General features: G+C 35.6%; 1 protein-coding gene across 1 annotated transcript in view; it reads left to right on the forward strand.

Moving 5' to 3' along the window:
* Positions 1–16,839, forward strand: part of KIF15 (kinesin family member 15) — a 37,755-nt gene that overhangs the window by 5,331 nt on the left and 15,585 nt on the right. Inside the window, exons 4-19 of the mRNA XM_069860397.1 lie at positions 618–694; positions 1,793–1,830; positions 2,742–2,839; positions 3,227–3,406; positions 4,100–4,309; positions 4,406–4,531; positions 5,893–6,015; positions 6,729–6,852; positions 8,530–8,621; positions 9,350–9,559; positions 11,101–11,278; positions 11,707–11,848; positions 14,177–14,318; positions 14,637–14,834; positions 15,736–15,843; positions 16,549–16,654. Of these exons, the coding sequence (XP_069716498.1) occupies positions 618–694; positions 1,793–1,830; positions 2,742–2,839; positions 3,227–3,406; positions 4,100–4,309; positions 4,406–4,531; positions 5,893–6,015; positions 6,729–6,852; positions 8,530–8,621; positions 9,350–9,559; positions 11,101–11,278; positions 11,707–11,848; positions 14,177–14,318; positions 14,637–14,834; positions 15,736–15,843; positions 16,549–16,654 (2,152 nt within the window). The remainder of the gene's footprint in view (positions 1–617; positions 695–1,792; positions 1,831–2,741; positions 2,840–3,226; positions 3,407–4,099; positions 4,310–4,405; positions 4,532–5,892; positions 6,016–6,728; positions 6,853–8,529; positions 8,622–9,349; positions 9,560–11,100; positions 11,279–11,706; positions 11,849–14,176; positions 14,319–14,636; positions 14,835–15,735; positions 15,844–16,548; positions 16,655–16,839) is intronic.

A 16,839-nucleotide genomic window follows, 5' to 3' on the forward strand; every position in this document is an offset into this window, starting at 1 on the left:
CTTCGACTTAATTTTCATAATACTGCTTTTGAAATTCTGATAATTCATCTAAGACTTCAATTCTATGTAATGTCTGTCTTTTTTAATAAAGACGCAACAGTAATAACAAACAAAAAAAAAAACACCCCATGCATTGTAGGCTGTTATTTGTAGCTAGGCTTTTTTTGCAAGTCTAACGAAGAGGAAACAGATGAGGCTAACAGTTGTGCAGAAGTGTTGAATATGCTATTGTGCACTGGCAAATGTTGAAAGCTAGCTAGATCTGATGAGTGTCATGGGCTCAATTTTGTCCCATTCATGTTATAAACCCCGTAATGTAATCAAAAACACTGGGCCAAACTTAATATAATATATATTTGAAAGCTGTTACTATTGTGCTGAGTTTTATAATTATTTTTTTCAGCTATCAACACAGAATAAATTTTTTTCAGAGAGTAATTTATCACCAAGACTTAGGGTGTATTGTTTTGCTCCAAGAACTCCAGGGGCGATAATACATGTCTGACTTTAAGGAATGCATCTGTTTTCTATGCCATAACTTTATAATGTATTAAAACACTCATGGGAGAGATATTTAAAGGACTGGTGCCAAGTGCCTTCTTTTCCTTTTCCCCTAGGAGTCTGTGTTCTCAAGTGTGGCAAAAAATATTGTTGAATCTTGTATGAATGGCTACAATGGAACCATCTTTGCATAGTAAGTCTTTTCTCGTAGCAATCACAACATTTGATGAGATGGCATTAATGAGTAGTTGTGGGTTTAAGTGCCAGAGGCTGCAGTGTAGCACAACATAGGTAATGTTCTTGCAATATTGAAAAGTACTTCTTACTCCTCTTTTGAAGGAATATATTTGTAGATGTTATGTTTGTAATGCTTAAGGCCAATAATGTGGATTGTAAACTCATTTCAATTTTACTATTGTTTGTCGAAAACCTAGAAGCTTTATTTGTACCATTAAAGAGAAAGCTATTGTTATCAATATGTGTGTAGTAAAATGGAATGAAAACTTCTTTGACTTGATTTTTGGCCAGCTCAGCTCTCTAGTGAGTCTTAGCTGCCTGTGGGAGAGCTCATGAATGATAATTTTAATTTTCAAAATATTTTAAAGGTAGAAATACATCCCTTGCTAGTAGCATGAATATTATATTAACTCTCAATGTTTTTTTCATTTTGAAAACTGAGTAACCACGTTGGTCAAAAATCCTAACTTGAAAGATGAATCTAATCAAAACATTACTAGTTTTTTTTCCTAGCCTAGCGCATATTTGCAGCACTGTGAAGGAAGGTCTACTTTGCCACAATATGAAAAGTGGAAAAATGAAGCAAAATTGCCCTGGCTTTTCTCTGCCATGATTAAAGCTACAGTTAAAAAAATAAAAAAAAAGAAGATATATTCAACTTGAATGTATTTTCCTCATTTTGAGTTTATGTGCCCTACTGAGTAGCAGAAAACCCAAGAGATTGAGCCAAAAATTAGTTTACTGTGTATACTTGAAAGATTTCGTTTTGATGCTGAGTTCTGCTATTTCTATTTCCAACAGAAATAAGGAAGAAAATAGTGGGTGGCCTGGGAGAGACAAGGTGATTTACCTAACAGAATTTCATGGTCAAATTTGGTGGTTTATTTTTATGCCTTTTTAGCTGACTGATTTCTCAGCTTGCCTTGGTCTCTTCAATTTAGAATATTTTTTTTTTTTATTTTAAGCTGTGAGTTCTCCTTAGAAGATGCAGATTAATGAAAAATTCTAGAGCCAGAATAAAGCTTTATCTGACCTTTTTTCTTTTGTTTGTTAGTGGCCAGACTGGGTCAGGAAAAACCTTTACTATGATGGGTAAGTGCATGAGAGAGCTTAATCTCTCAGTGCTTTCTTCATGTTTTTTTGTCAAGAGTTGATATGTCATCTTGCTCAAACACCAGAGATGATTTAAGCTTTTTGTTCTGCAGATAACTTTTAGGTTTAAGAAACGGTGTAGCGCTCAGTACAGTTGTTCTTGCTTTATAACAAGAGTGAAGAATAGGTACAGTCATATATCCCTTTGAAGATGTAGGTTTTTTCCTAGTTTTGACAGGAGATGTGCTTTTCAATTAAATCAAACACTTTTACTAAATTTTTCCCAGTAATTAGTGTTATACTGCTTCCCTGTTTGAGTGATATCACTCACATGCGTAGAAAAATATTCTAGTATGCAAAGGTCTTCCTTATTACAATACAGTGAATAACTGCTTTAAGGTCACACTGTATGTGAAGGGATTCCCTTGTTATCTTGTTCTTCATATAGTGGTGGTTCTAAATGCATTATATTTTACTTGACTACAGAAAGTTACTGAAATAAAACCAGTTTGGCCAACATTTTCAAGGGCTACATAGAAATGAACTAAACACAGGGCAAACTCACCCGATCTTTCTAGTTCTTCAGATCAGGGTTGAGGTAGCTGTGTTGGCATACCTGTGTGTGCCTATGTGTTTCAATGGAAGTCCATGTAATTTATACTATTTTAGACCTAGATAACCTGTGGACAGATAAAATAATTTTCACAAGCGTCATTTAGACTATATATAAATCTGATTATGGAATATTATCTTAGATTTTGAAAGTTTATTTTATTATGTTTCTTCTGTGTTTTTTGCCATGAACTGACTCAAACCAAGTTGCTGAAATCTTCTGTAATGACATCTTCAAAAGATCAACCATTACTTTTGAATAGCACTGATTAATTATCTTTAATTAAACATCTCTTTAGGACCGTCTGATTCAGATAATTTCACTCACAGCCTGAGAGGTGTGATTCCACGAAGCTTTGAATACTTATTTTTTCTAATTGAACGTGAAAAAGAAAAGGTACATCTATCTTATACTTATTTCTGCAGTGAAAGTAATGTCTTGCATTAAAGATTAGCTAAGGCTGTTTGGTAAGTGGAGAGTATAGCAGTTAAGTTTTCAGGATTATTGCCATCTTGCATTGAATTTGTTAATGAGAATAATTAGCTTGCATCTAATACTCTACCAAATTATAGTGCACTTTCTTCAGACATAAGTGTGCTTACATTTTGAATCTAAAAATGCGTCCAGATGTCTGGATGTTGATTGTCTTATGGGCTTCAGAAATGTATACAGAATACATTTGCAAGCTAGTAGATTTAGATATCTACAAAGAGACTGACTGCCATACAATGCCAGACTTAATAAAACTGATCTGCTTATGCTGTAAATCACTATGTTTTTCAGGCTGGCAGCGGAAAGAGTTTTCTCTGCAAATGCTCATTTATTGAAATCTACAATGAGCAGATTTTTGACTTGCTAGATACTGCTTCATCAGGACTCTTTCTCAGAGAACACATCAAGAAAGGAGTCTTTGTTGATGGTGCTGTTGAACAGGTGTTGTCATCTGCTGCGGAAGCGTATCAGGTATTTTTTGTCACTTGTTAATGTTTGGGCTATTTATCGTGGTGCTTATTTGGTAAATATTCCTCTTTGATTAAAGCACGTTTTTTGCACAGTATCCGTGACAACCTCTTCCCCTATCTCCATCCACCTCCCCTATCTCTGTCCACCATAAAACAGTGTAAGAAGTTGTTTCTAGGCAGTAATTCCTGTCTGTCCCACACGTCTAAAGAATCATAGTTTCAGAGTTTGGCATATATGATCTGCATTTACAGTAATCTTTCCCTAATGCTTGACCTACACATCTCTGTAACACTAACACATCTCCTGCTAATTAGGCAGCATGTGTGTTCCAGAATTTGTCACATTTATTTCTCCGTGAACGAGACACATACATGTACTACTGTGACTTTAAATACTTCTTTCTGTGTGTACTGCTAACATACACCAGTTGGGATATGTTATGCTTCCAAGTGTCAGTGGCACTCATGGAGGAGAGAAGTGAGCATTAAAATTAGTGTTTTTATTAAGCTTGACTGCAGTTACATTTTTTCACTTTTAAAATACTTGTATTGGAGAAAAATAAATCAGTCTTTGTCCTTGAGATTTTTGAAAGCTGTTACACTGAACTATGCTTACTACTGTTTGTCACCTGTATGTAAATGCTAAATGCCATCTGAGATACTTGATATTATTTGATATCTTTTTCATGCTCAGGTATTAACTATGGGCTGGAGAAACCGTCGTGTAGCATCGACCTCAATGAACAGAGAATCTTCGCGATCACATGCAGTTTTCACTATCACTGTGGAATCCATGGAGAAAAACAATGAGGTTGTTAATATTAGGTCTTCCCTGCTTAACCTGGTAGACTTGGCAGGATCTGAGAGACAGAAAGACACTCACGCAGAAGGACTGAGGTTAAAGGTTAGTTGTGTGATACCTGTAGCATCTTTCTCCTTTCATATGAACTGTCCTGTTCGATCCACTGAATCTGTTCACCTGTGTTCTCTTTTTGTTTAGGAAGCAGGTAACATAAATCGATCACTAAGTTGCCTGGGCCTAGTAATCACAGCACTTGTTGATGTCAGTAATGGAAAACAGAGACACATTTGCTACCGGGATTCCAAGCTCACTTTTCTGTTACGGGTAATATATACCCTCTGGATTTTATATGCTGGGTTTTTTTATTTTAAAAAGCTGAACTTGGGTAGATTAAAAATTGTTACAATATTGGGCAGGTGGAAGAAAGCTTGAAAAATGTATTTACCTAAATAGATATTCAGCCTTATTGCTTTAACTGACGACGAGAAATTAATTTATGCTCATAATCTCCTTTTACATATTTGAAAGTTTTAAAGAAAAAGGCAGCATACGCTTTCATCCTTATAACTTGGGAAATCCTCTGTATTATGATGTAATATTTAGAGATGTGTTGAAATATTTGACAGGATTTCCAGAATTAGCGTATGTGTGCTAAGTGTTGGTATCATGTTAAGAATTAAATAAATTTACAGTTTTGTACCTGAGAATTTATGGGTTCTTTTCAAGATAACAGAAAACAAAGATGGAAGCAGTCAAAGTTTTGTTGGATACCAGCACTCACACATTTTCTGTGAACAGTAATTAGTAATACCTTAATTTTGTTATTAAAATATTGTCCTTGTACATAATATAGTATTTATGTTACAACACAGTATTGTGATCACAGCAAAATTTCCCAGTCATTCCATCCTTATTTCGTATGTATCTTAGAATCCTGAACTTCTGAAGAATTATGTTCTTCCAACGCAACCTAAAATACATAGAAATTCAAAGAGAATTGCAATTCTATAAGTTGTTACTTCAAGGAGTTATTTTTTCTTTTTAGGTGGTTGTACGGCCAAAAAATCCACAAATATGACCTTATATACTAGACAAAGAGAATGCCACCGAGGCTTGTGGGCTATTTTGTAGTGCTAGGCTTTTAGAGTTAGGTACAGCTGCTGTGTTGTCCAGAGGTTTGAGACCTACTTATCTTAACAATACAGAGATACTTGGAGACATGCATGTAAAAGGGAGAAGTGTTCTTTTTATATCCTTGGTCAAGAATCTATTGGCTTGTGATTTTGTTTGGCTGGTAGTTGCTACCAGAAGATATGTTTTAACAATCAAGAAGTTGGATGATGTTCAAAATAGTGCAAATACCAATTTGCTAATCTCAAAGATTAAAGTGAATTATCTACTTTATTCCCTGATTTATTTTCTCTGTTCTTTTTTTCTCTCCCTGCTGTTCAGGTGTAATAAACATCAGAAATTTTTGATTAGTAGTTGAAAAACGAAATTCGTTATTTACAGTCACATCCTTTATACCTGCATTTGAAATAAAATTTCAGACTTAAGTAGCATGGAGATTGGTTAAACAAAATCCCTTCTGCAGTTTGTTCAAAGTGATACAGTGCCTTGTAGGCGATGGCTTCCTGCTGCAGTAAAAACCATGCAAATAAAGTTAACTTCTGTATTTTCAATAGGATTCGCTTGGTGGTAATGCAAAAACATGTATAATCGCAAATGTTCATCCAGGATCCAGGTGTTTTGGTGAAACACTGTCCACCCTTAATTTTGCTCAACGAGCAAAGTTGATTAAAAACAAGGTAAGAGAGTTATTCAGTGTCTTTGTTGCAACAAATGATTGCTTGTTATTTAAACAACACATCTGTGAACAGGATTGCTTCAGTGAAATACTTGTGCTTTCACTGATTCATATGACTAGAACTTGCTTTGAAATCCTAAATTTGCTTTCCTAAGTGTGTCATAAATGGTTTTGAAGAGAACTTGTTTACTCTATTCATAATCAAAAGCAAACCAGCTGGGGATTAGGTAATTGGTAATTGTATGTGTGCATTGCTTGTTCTCTGAGCGCTTTGTTGAAAAAGTAAGTAATTCTATACTAAAAATTGTCATTTAAAAAAACCTAAATTCAGTAATATTTCAGTGCATCTAGTTTTTACGTATGCTGATTTCCAAAATATAATTCTCATGAGTGGGCTTTGAACATGTGTTGGCATCTGGCTGGAAACCACTGCATTCCTTGTATACTGCTTAGCTTTTTTTGGTCAGGAAGCTACAGAGAAAATTCTGTAGAAAACATTACTTTTTTTTAACCAATATTTTTAACTAAAGCGCAGCTTACTGGTTTCTCAGTAAATGGAACTTGGTTTTTGCCATGAGTTCTTCCTTCCCTGATACGGAAAACTTATCAGTGTTTTGCTGCTTTGCAGTTCTTTTGACTTCTTTTATTGTATAAAATATAAGATTATTTTTAGTTGTACCTCTTCTTAACTTTCTCTTAACGTATTTATGAAAGGCTGTTGTAAATGAAGACACGCAAGGAAATGTGAGCCAACTGCAAGCTGAGGTGAAGAAGCTGAAAGAGCAGCTTGCTCAACTTACTTCAGTGCCATCTGTGCATGATATTTCTGTATCACAAGGTAAGAGTTGGGTATAAAGGGAGAGAGAACTCACTACTTTTTTAGCCTAGAATGTTGGAGCTTTAGGTAATTCATTATGTTTCTGAGCAATTAATGTTTTTGTAGGGACGGACTTGCAGAGGTTGCATTTGTCTTAAGGATCCCATTTTCAGTATTTGTATCTAATATTTTGCAGAAATTGTTAACATGGTTTTATTTTCTTCCTCTTCTAAGTTGGTGTACAGGGCTGTGTTTCTATTACAGAATACCTAGAATACTCTTCCAGCTTTTAAGATATATGCTGCCTAATCCTTTAAGTAACCAAAAGTTTATATGTGATTTACATTTACGTAAATTGGAGGGAGGCACTAAGGTGTTAATAATGCCCATTGAATCCGTGTTCTTTTTAAGCTCAGGACTTCTTTTCTACCATCTTTCCCCTTTTGCCCCTTCAGAAGGATTCTAAGAAGGATGCTTACCTTATAGTAAAAGATAAGTTTTGATGCAAAATGGTAATGGGGTTTTAATCAATATGTAATTTATTTTCTTCCAGTAGTTTTCACTACACCAGTCCATCTGCAGTATAGATCCCACATAGCTTCCTACTTTGTGTGCTTATCAGTGAAATACACTACCTTATAATGTTTGATTACAAGGGTAGTAAACTTGGTCTTGTACCTCTTACAGTGATCCTGAGTCAACTTTTTCCTGACCTTGCCAAGAAATAGAAGATATGACAGAAGTTAGAAAGACTTGTCTAATATAAAGCATCTGTGGCTGAGTTTTCCTAAGGAAAAATTACTTCTCTGTGAGCTTACATGTTTAATCAGCAAAAACCAGTCAGTGATTATGACACTGAATCACTGTCCGTTAGAACACGAATATTGACAGAGAATTCAGGAAGCTGTTAGACTGGCTATATGGTTCCGAGGGAAAGCAAATGATGATGCTTAAACGTGGAAGGGAGATTTTATGAAGAACCTAATGTATCTGAGCTGTTTTGTCTATGCAGTTAAATCACACTTGTAATATTTGATGACACAAATGTGAAATCTGCTTGCTAGCTTCTTTAAAAACATGACACTTCTTGATATATTAAATTACAATGGAGTAGTTATGCACCTAGATACTAGGGTGATTAATGTTCTAGTAGAGTCACCTGCATGAGGATATTTAGGAAAGCCATTTTGAATTAATTTCTGAAGTGGATTAGTTAAACCCTTTTAATCCCTTGTGTGGACACTTTCCTTCCAGATTAAATCACTAATTGCCCACTTAATTCATGCTTATTCTCCTGAATTTTCTTCTTATAAACCAGTTAGTCCACTTTTAATATGTACAAACTGTAATAATGCCAATAATGGCGTAGTGTTATCAAATTAATTTCAGAAGGGTTTTACTTTTTATAGAGATATTCAGCTGAACAAACAGGTTCTTTTATTTTAGTAGAAGTTCGTCGTAAAGCTGTTTGATGCTTGATCAATATTGTTAATTATAAAATTATGTATATTGACTCTTCTCTTTATCAGCACTTGCAGGTGACTGTTACAGTCTAAATGTCTTTGCTCTGGGTACAGCACGTGAGCTTAGAGGAGTTATTATTATTAAACTTTTTTTACACAACTGTCATGTCATGTGTGTAGGAAAACCTGGTTAACTGGTATTTTAATAAACTTGTCTCATTGATTTGCCCTACAGGTGCTGTTGAAAAAGGGAAGAGCAACATAAATTACATGAATAGCTTTATTGAAGCAATGTTGTTCTGGGAGAAATCAGAAGGTGAAAAGAAGGTAAGAAAGCACTAATATTTTGCAGTGCCTTCTGTGTGTTATCTGATAAGTGCATATTGAAACTGACTCTTTGCATGATTTTTCTGTTTTGGAATAAAAAATGTCCAAAGATAATAAGGTTTGATGAAGGAAATAGGAAATAGTCAAATGACATCTAATATAAAAATCTTTCAAATTTAGACAAGCCGTAAGGTACCTTTCATACTACGTTTACATTTAAGAGGGTGGAGGTTTTATTTGGATTTTCTAATAAGAAATTGAGCAGAATAACAAACTTCTGTTTTACTTAATTTTGAGCACATTTCTGAGTGTTTGGATGAACAGTGTGTGTTTTGAAGCAAACGTCCTAGTCATCCCTATTCTATTGTGCTTTGGTTCATGTCATGGTGCAGTGCTGAATCATCCAAAATGGATTTTTTTTTTTTTTAAGAAAATGATTTAAAACAGGCATTCTAGATATGCATCTGATGTGCTTAAATGAATACTTAGTCTACAGGATCATACTGGAGATTCCAACTGAAGTTTTTGCAATATAGTGTGTAATTTGGTCTCTTTGTGTAAGCTGTTGCTTTCTATGGATCTGCTCCAAATGAATGATAGTTCGGGTATTCACGAAATTAGTGTTAACTGAGTTTTGCATGATTTTATGTGTATGTGATGTTTGCATATTAAAAATTTATCTGATGTAACTGTCACTTTTCCACCAATCTGTATATGTACTCTCTAAGAATTTGTTAGAAAAAATAGCTCAACTAGAAGATCTGTGTGCCAAGAAGGAGAAATTTATCCAGTCCAGTAAAATGATAGTTAAATTCCGTGAAGACCATATTGTTCGCTTGGAAAGATTACATAAAGAAGCTGGTGGAAGTTTATTGCCGAAAGAGCAACATGATCTCCTCACTGAGTTGAGGGAGGAATTGCAGACACTCAGAGAACAGGTAAGAATTTAGCTTTTCCTTTCTTGAAGGTCCTGAGTTCAGCTGTGAGAGTGTTAATTTTCACAAAAATCTTGGAGAGGGGACACAGCTGGAGCAACTGAGCCAAACCAGCCAAAGATGTTTGATACCATGAAGTCATGCTCAGTATATAAATGGGATAGTTGGTAGCATGGGGTGCAGTTTTTGGCATGGTTTGCATTTGTGATGTGTTTTGCAGCATGGTGTGCAGATTCTGGATTGGGAACACACACAACACTAGTTTTCTGGACAGTGAGTGGTTGGCACTGTGTATCATTCACTTTGTATATCCTTTTGTTGTTACTGTAGTTATTCTCCTTTCCTGTCCCGTTAAGTTGGTTTTATCCCAACCCATGAGCTAGACCTTCTTTCTTTCCAATTCTACTCCCCACCCCACCAGTTGGGGGACAGGGAGAAGTGAGCAAGTGGCCATGTGGTTCCTTGTTGCCAGCAGGATTTAAACCTCAATGCAGAAAAATTTTCTCTTGTGAGAATAGCTGATGTGATGAAATGGATAAAGGCTTTTTTTTATTTTTTGGAAGACAGGCAGGAAAAAAGTGGATGGGTGATGGGTTCCTTTATAGAAACATCTCCAATGCATCGAGTTTGCCTATGGAAGGGGAAATAATTCGTAGGTTTAGAGCCTGTGAGTTTGCTTGAGAGGAGAGGCTAGTCAGGGTGATGTCATGGTGGGAGCTTGCTAAAGGTTAGAGGACTTCCTTTAGGCAACTTAAGGAAGCCTCCAAATCGCAAATCTTCATTCTTATGGGAGACTTTAACCTCTGTGATGTCTATTGAAAGGGAAAGACAGCAGAATGCAAATAATACAGCAGATTTCTGAAGGATAATAACACAGATGCTAGATGGGCCAGTTGGGACTGATGCTGTCCTGGAGCTGTCTGAAGAATGCAAATAGGAGAGTACAAACCTAAGGCTTCAAGAGAGGAGGCTTCCCGTTATTATAGTATCTGATACATGGGGTATCATTTGTGAGGCAGTTGTGAAGAACAAAGAAGCTCAAGAAAGAAAGCAGACCTCTACAAAATATTTTCTACAAATACAAGTAGGATAAAGGATTTGATGTTTTACAAGACTGGCTTGAATCTGTAACTTGTAACTGAGATACAAAGTGAAGTGGGGGGAAAAACAGTATAGAAGCCAGGATAGTCATTAAAGGGCTGCAGAAACATTACTGTCATGCAGGGATGGTGTTAAGAAAGCCTAAGCTCAAAGTTGGAAACTGGAAGGGATGTCAAGAGCAGCAAGAAAAGCTTCTACTGCTTTATTACCATTAAAAGAATGAATACATATTTTCTCTTTTGGGAGCAGATTCCAAGGGAGTAAGAAAACCAACAAGAAGTGGTGTGTGTGTGTGTGTGTGGCAGTTTTAACCGCTGTAGAGAATATCTTTTTTCCTCTTCTATTACAATTTAATGCTTATTAAAGGTAGTAGGGCAAGGGCCAGTTATGTATAGCACTGTCTGGGAAATAAAAGCTGTTTAATAAAATATTGCTTGTCACAGATGGAACAACACCCACGAATTGCAAAGTATGCCATGGAGAACCATAACCTCAGAGAGGAGAATAAAAGACTTCGTTCTTTACAGTCAGTTAAAAAGGCCCAAGAAATTGATGCTCAGACCATCGCAGAACTAGAAAAAGCGTTTTTGAAAGCTTCAGCCACAGAGAAAAATCCTGGAGGTAAAAATATGCTAACATTTTTCAGCTAAAGAAGCTTACTTAATTTCTGTTGTATGCACCGTAGTGTTGAAAGTGTTGTTTGTCAGTGTATTTTTGCTTTCTCGAAGTGACTCCTGAAGACTAATAAAACAGGCTTCCTTTATTTTATTCACATTGGCCTCTAGGAAAATACAGCAATAGGGAATTTGGATTCTTGTGCATCTTGTGATCATCATCCATAATCTCATTTTGTAGTCCTTAACTGTTATGGAGTCTGTAGTAATATTAATTATTCTACTGGTTTTCTTGTGAACTGTTGCTAATACCTATTTTCTTCCATCTTGATTGCTGCTGTGCTGTTCAAAAGCCTACAAATGCTTTCATTTTAGTAAGACTTAAAATATTTGAGCTACTCTGTGATTTTTAGAGGGTGTATGTTTGTTCCTTAGGTCATCATTTATATTCTACCACCATATCAGTGGAAGGCAACTCGCTGGCATCTGTTGAAAGGCTGAAAGCACGTCTGCTACAGACTCAAAGTGAACTGGCAAGTTCAAAACAAGAATATGAAGAATTCAAAGAGCTAACCAAGTGAGACAAAACAGTATAGAAATGTCTTTAAATAATTACTTACACTGATTTTTCAGATTTAGTCTTAGCTCCTGAATATACCATCGAAGTATGTTCTCTGCGTGTAAGAAAGGGCCAGGTTAAGAAAATTGGCATGCACACAGAGCGTGTTCCTGTTGAACTCAATCACTCCCAGACTAGGAGACAACCATGATGCAATCTGAAGGCATGACTGCACTGTTGTGGATTTCTTTGTCCTTCTGAAAGCTTCTTTATTCTAAGATGCAAAACTGCCGCACAACATGCAGGAGATGCACATTATCTTAGAATTCTGATTGCCACTTGCTTAGTAAGACAGGGAGAATTTGACTTGGTTTTCATGTTGAAAAAGTATTTTTCAGTAACTGAATTACTACTCAGGGAAGCAACAATAGGAACTGTGAGCTGATTGGTTTTGGGAGGTATTTGTGGGATTGTGTTTGGGTTAGTAGAATAGTAGTTTTTAATATAGCTGCTTAAAGATTGCATGCTTGAGTTGCCGTAAAAGTAGAATCCAAGCAGCCCGGAAAATTTTGGCTAACTTGTTGGTTAATTTTTTATCTCCACTTCAAAGATTTTTAAGAAGGCAATAGTACGCTGTCTTGAGACTTGTTATTGGAACAGAAATTTACTTCAAATTGGAGCCAAGACATGGTGTCAATAGTTCATTCATATCCATTTGCTTTGGCATCTGAGCATGAAATAAGAGTCTGCTTTGTTCTTACTAATGTACTAAAGAATTTGCCATCATTGTTCTCCTTAAATGCAGCACAAGATAATGCGAAAGGCCTTAGTAACACCTTCATTGTTTGTGTGTGTCTATGTTCGTATGCAAGTGAATAGTACATGGTTTAGCTTGATCCACCCCATTTCTGAGGAATATGCGTCCTGCCACTGGAGGTTCAAGACAAATGGTTGCATTTCCAACAAACATAATGCATACCTGGAAGGCAAAAGGGACTGACTTTTTAAAAATTATTATATTTATTTTTAGCTTGTACCTAACACTGTAGCTTTCTTTAATTGATTTTAGTGAATTGAGAATGTAATTGTAGAAACATTAGGTACCAGATATTTCCATTTTTGCCTCCCCAGTTTTTATGTGAAGCAGCTCTGCAGTGTACTTTTTGCTCATTCAAGTAATTGTACAAGTATGCATTTTTTATTAGATTTCTGTGCAGCAAATGCTATGAAGTTTATAAATCCTAATGTTTTGATCTACTGAATCTATCAATTCATCAATCCATCTATTATCCTATATCATCACTTACAATGGTTTATTTGTGGTTTTATATATTAATTACTTTCTTTTCCAGCCCACTCAATATATTCCTGTTTTATCTATTCCGTATTTTTTACGTGTCTTGTTTCCTTGATAGTATGATTGCATTTTTATTACCAATTACTGATGTTTTCTTAATGGAGTGCAGTTGAACAGAAGTGTGCTTTTGAGCTTCTAGATTTCACTAAATTCTCAACTTGTTTCCAGTTTTAGAGTAAATTAATTTTTCATGCAAGTGTAGTGGTATGCTGTAACTGAATACGTAGGGTAAAATAGGACAGTTTCACAAAATCAATGTATGCTAATTTTTTGCTTGTCTAGTAACAGAGAGCTAAATTTCTGTTTTATAAGTTTTTGTCGCAAATGCTAAAAACTGCTAAAAAAATGCTAAAATGAGGGAATGTGATAGCATTAAACTGGCAAAACATGAAGTAGTGTATTTCCTTTTGTCTGTAGACTTTGACCCTACAATTATATCAGTAAGGCCAACTATCACAGTAACAGCATGTAGCTCTGCAAAATACCTTATGAAAGTTATTCCTAAATTTCTGCTCAATTGTTGGATTTCGGTTAAAGAACTCTTAGAGGGCAAAATAATCTTAACAGAGCAGCACTTCTGAAAAAATAATCTTTAAAGGATTTTATTTAATCCTTGCAAGCACCAGTTCATACTTCTCATATAACTGGATAACGTTTTTAAGCTTAAAACCATATTGGTGCGGGTGATATCACTTTCTCATAAAAGGAATTGCAGAGCTCTCAGCTTATTTCTTACCATGTAATGGATTTTTTCTGACATGTTTAGTTATCCATCTGCTTGCTTCATTATGCAAGCACAAATAAGCTCCTTAACTTTTTAATTTTTTTTTTTTTTTACTTTTTTAATACAGCAGTGGTGGCTTTCTTCTCAAAATAATGTATTTCAACGTTGGGGCAAGAGTTCAGCTTCAGTTTGCTCATTGGCAATACTGCAGCTTATTCTTGCTGATGGGAGTGGTTTTGACAATACTAATATGCTTCCCAAACAGGAAGAGACATATAGAACTGGAATCAGAGCTTCAGTCCCTTCAGAAAGCAAACCAACATCTTGAAAACATTTTGGAGGCAACCAAAGCACACAAGCGCCGAGAACTCTCTCAGTTACATAAGCTACATAGAGAAACTCTTAAGGTATAAGTTTATTTAAGACCACACATACTTACTCTCCTGAGTTATGTGAGAACATAGATTTTCATTTGTATGATCCTTTAACCCCCATAGTGCTCTGGCATGTAATCCATAATTTGATAAAACAATTGTGCTTTTTTGTTCTGTAATACTTACTGAATGGCCACTACTGTAATCATGACAAATCTGAAAAAGTGTAGTGGTTTAGAACTAACTACTTGGAGCGTTTTATTTCATTATTATGCCTATAGAGCTGTGCAATACAAGTCTTAATTCCATTTTACAGTTAAAATAAAGACTGCTTTGTAATCTTTATGACAGAACATAACCACTCCAACCAAAGCATACCAGCTAAGATCTCGCCTAGTGCCACGAGTAAGTCCAGACATCTTAGATTATCATTCTGAAGACTTTCAGTGCTCCAAGGAGATGATTGATGACATTTTGAAAGAACCAGTTCCCCCAGAGATGAACGAACAAGCCTATGAGGCCATTGCTGAGGAGCTCAAAGTGGCACAGGTGAATGTTCTGAAAAAAAAACCCAGAAGTGTATGTTTGTTTTCTTAACAAAGTGGGTTTGGGCATGAAATACTGCCTCACCTCTGCTACCAAATATATTTTAATTTGGATGGGAAAGTGAAGCTCTTGATGAATAATTAAGCCTTCACTAAACAATTCTTTATTTACACTTTGTCGTTAAGAGGATTTACAATGAAAATATTGAAGGGGATTTGAAAGTTGAGTATCATAAAGAGTTTCAAAATGTACAGGGCATTTTGACTTTTACTTTTTTTAACTTGATAACTTATTTCTGAGAACTTCTTCATACCTCTTTGACAGCTATAATTGGAGCAATATTCAGGCCTGATATATAAATACTGCATTATTTGAAGAAACCTGCCAAATGTTGCTTGTCACCATTGTACTTGAATTGTCTTGTAGCTTTTCTAGAGGGCAGGGAAGGTCTTTTGTCACATAGGGGAGTGCTCTGAAGTTGTCTGAACTACTCTCTAGGAGCTGAAAGTAACTTCAGAGCGTGTAAAACCGTGGCACAACAGCAAAACCCCTCTTTGGTACTTATCATAGTGTAGAGATCCTGTAAAGGATTTAGCTAGTGTATATTTTTAATAACTTCTTTTTAAAGCCTTATTCTTCAAGACAGACATGTGTTTGAAAACTGTTTACGAGATTCAGTCCTTGGATTCCCTGACAGATTTTCTTGTGTTCCTGCAGTTTACTTAGCAACAGGAGAAAACAGTGGCTTAAAATACTAGTTTATTTTTGACTGTTCTATTTTCTGTTGGTTCAGGTCATGAAAGCAGCAAGTTGTTGACATTTTTAATATGCACAGACTGCCATATGGCATGTGAGAATAACTGGAAGATGAGTGTTCTAATTTTGAGTATCTGTTTTGTCATAGGAGCAACTGAGCACAATGCAGACAAAGCTGGATGAAGAGGAAAGCAAGAATATAAAACTCCAGCAGCATATTAATAAACTGGAACATCATTCTGCACAAATACAGGAGGTGAGAGAACAATATGATATATAGCTATATAGATAGGATAGTGCAATGACAAGGTGGTATCTACTGCACTCATACTACTGTGTTCTAGTAAGGTCTGCAATGTTACTTGCTTTTTGACTTTTGAAAAGTTTGCATAACATCAGTAGCTCAGGGCTGTGCAGGAAGATGAGGATTTAATATAAGACTACAGATTTGGGCATTTTGGGAGGTTTGTTTTAAATGTTGTGAATCTGAGCCTGCTTAATCTTAAATAGAAGCAAATAGATACTCAAGATGTCTGGGTTTGGTTTTGGCCAACTCCTTGATTTCTGGAAAACAGCAGTAGTCACAAGGAAATTTTGAACTTTATAATGCTGAAAGTCCTACTTGCCTCAGCTGGAATGGAACCTAAATGTCCTCACTCTACAAAATGTTTACAGGTCTTCCTTAGTGACTACTTTGATTGTTTTGAAGTAGATCTCGGCTCGTAAGCTATGGGTTACTTTTAAACGTACTTTTGAAATAAGATGTCTTCAGTTATATTGAACTTTCTTTTTCTTGTGGACTTCTATGGATTTCAGTTTTGCCAAACACCAAATTTAAGAAAAATTCATCTGATATTTATAGTCAGCTAATGAAATTCTCTAATACATCATTATTGTTACAGCTCTGACTTAGCCACTCCTACATTTCCCTCCATTTAAAATTTTTCCTTCTCTTCTCAAGCTTCTTTCATCTGAAAGGAATGACTGGAATAAAGAGCGCCAGGAGCTCCTTGAACAGATAAAATCACTTGAAAAGAAATTTCAAGATAGTGAAAGCAAGACTGATAGTAAGTCCATGTAATGCTGAAATTCCAAATGAGATTTTGAGATGTCTTAATGTTTTGAACTAACGATAGCACATGCTGAGTAACTATTTGCTTTTAACACATTAAAGCCATTCTGGTTCGATTTTTTTTTTTTAATCTTTTTTTGAAAGAAAAAAGATCTCTTAATGCTTGCAGAATAGCTTTTC

The sequence above is a fragment of the Phaenicophaeus curvirostris genome, chromosome 6 (assembly GCF_032191515.1).
Source record: "Phaenicophaeus curvirostris isolate KB17595 chromosome 6, BPBGC_Pcur_1.0, whole genome shotgun sequence".
Taxonomy (NCBI): domain Eukaryota; kingdom Metazoa; phylum Chordata; class Aves; order Cuculiformes; family Cuculidae; genus Phaenicophaeus; species Phaenicophaeus curvirostris.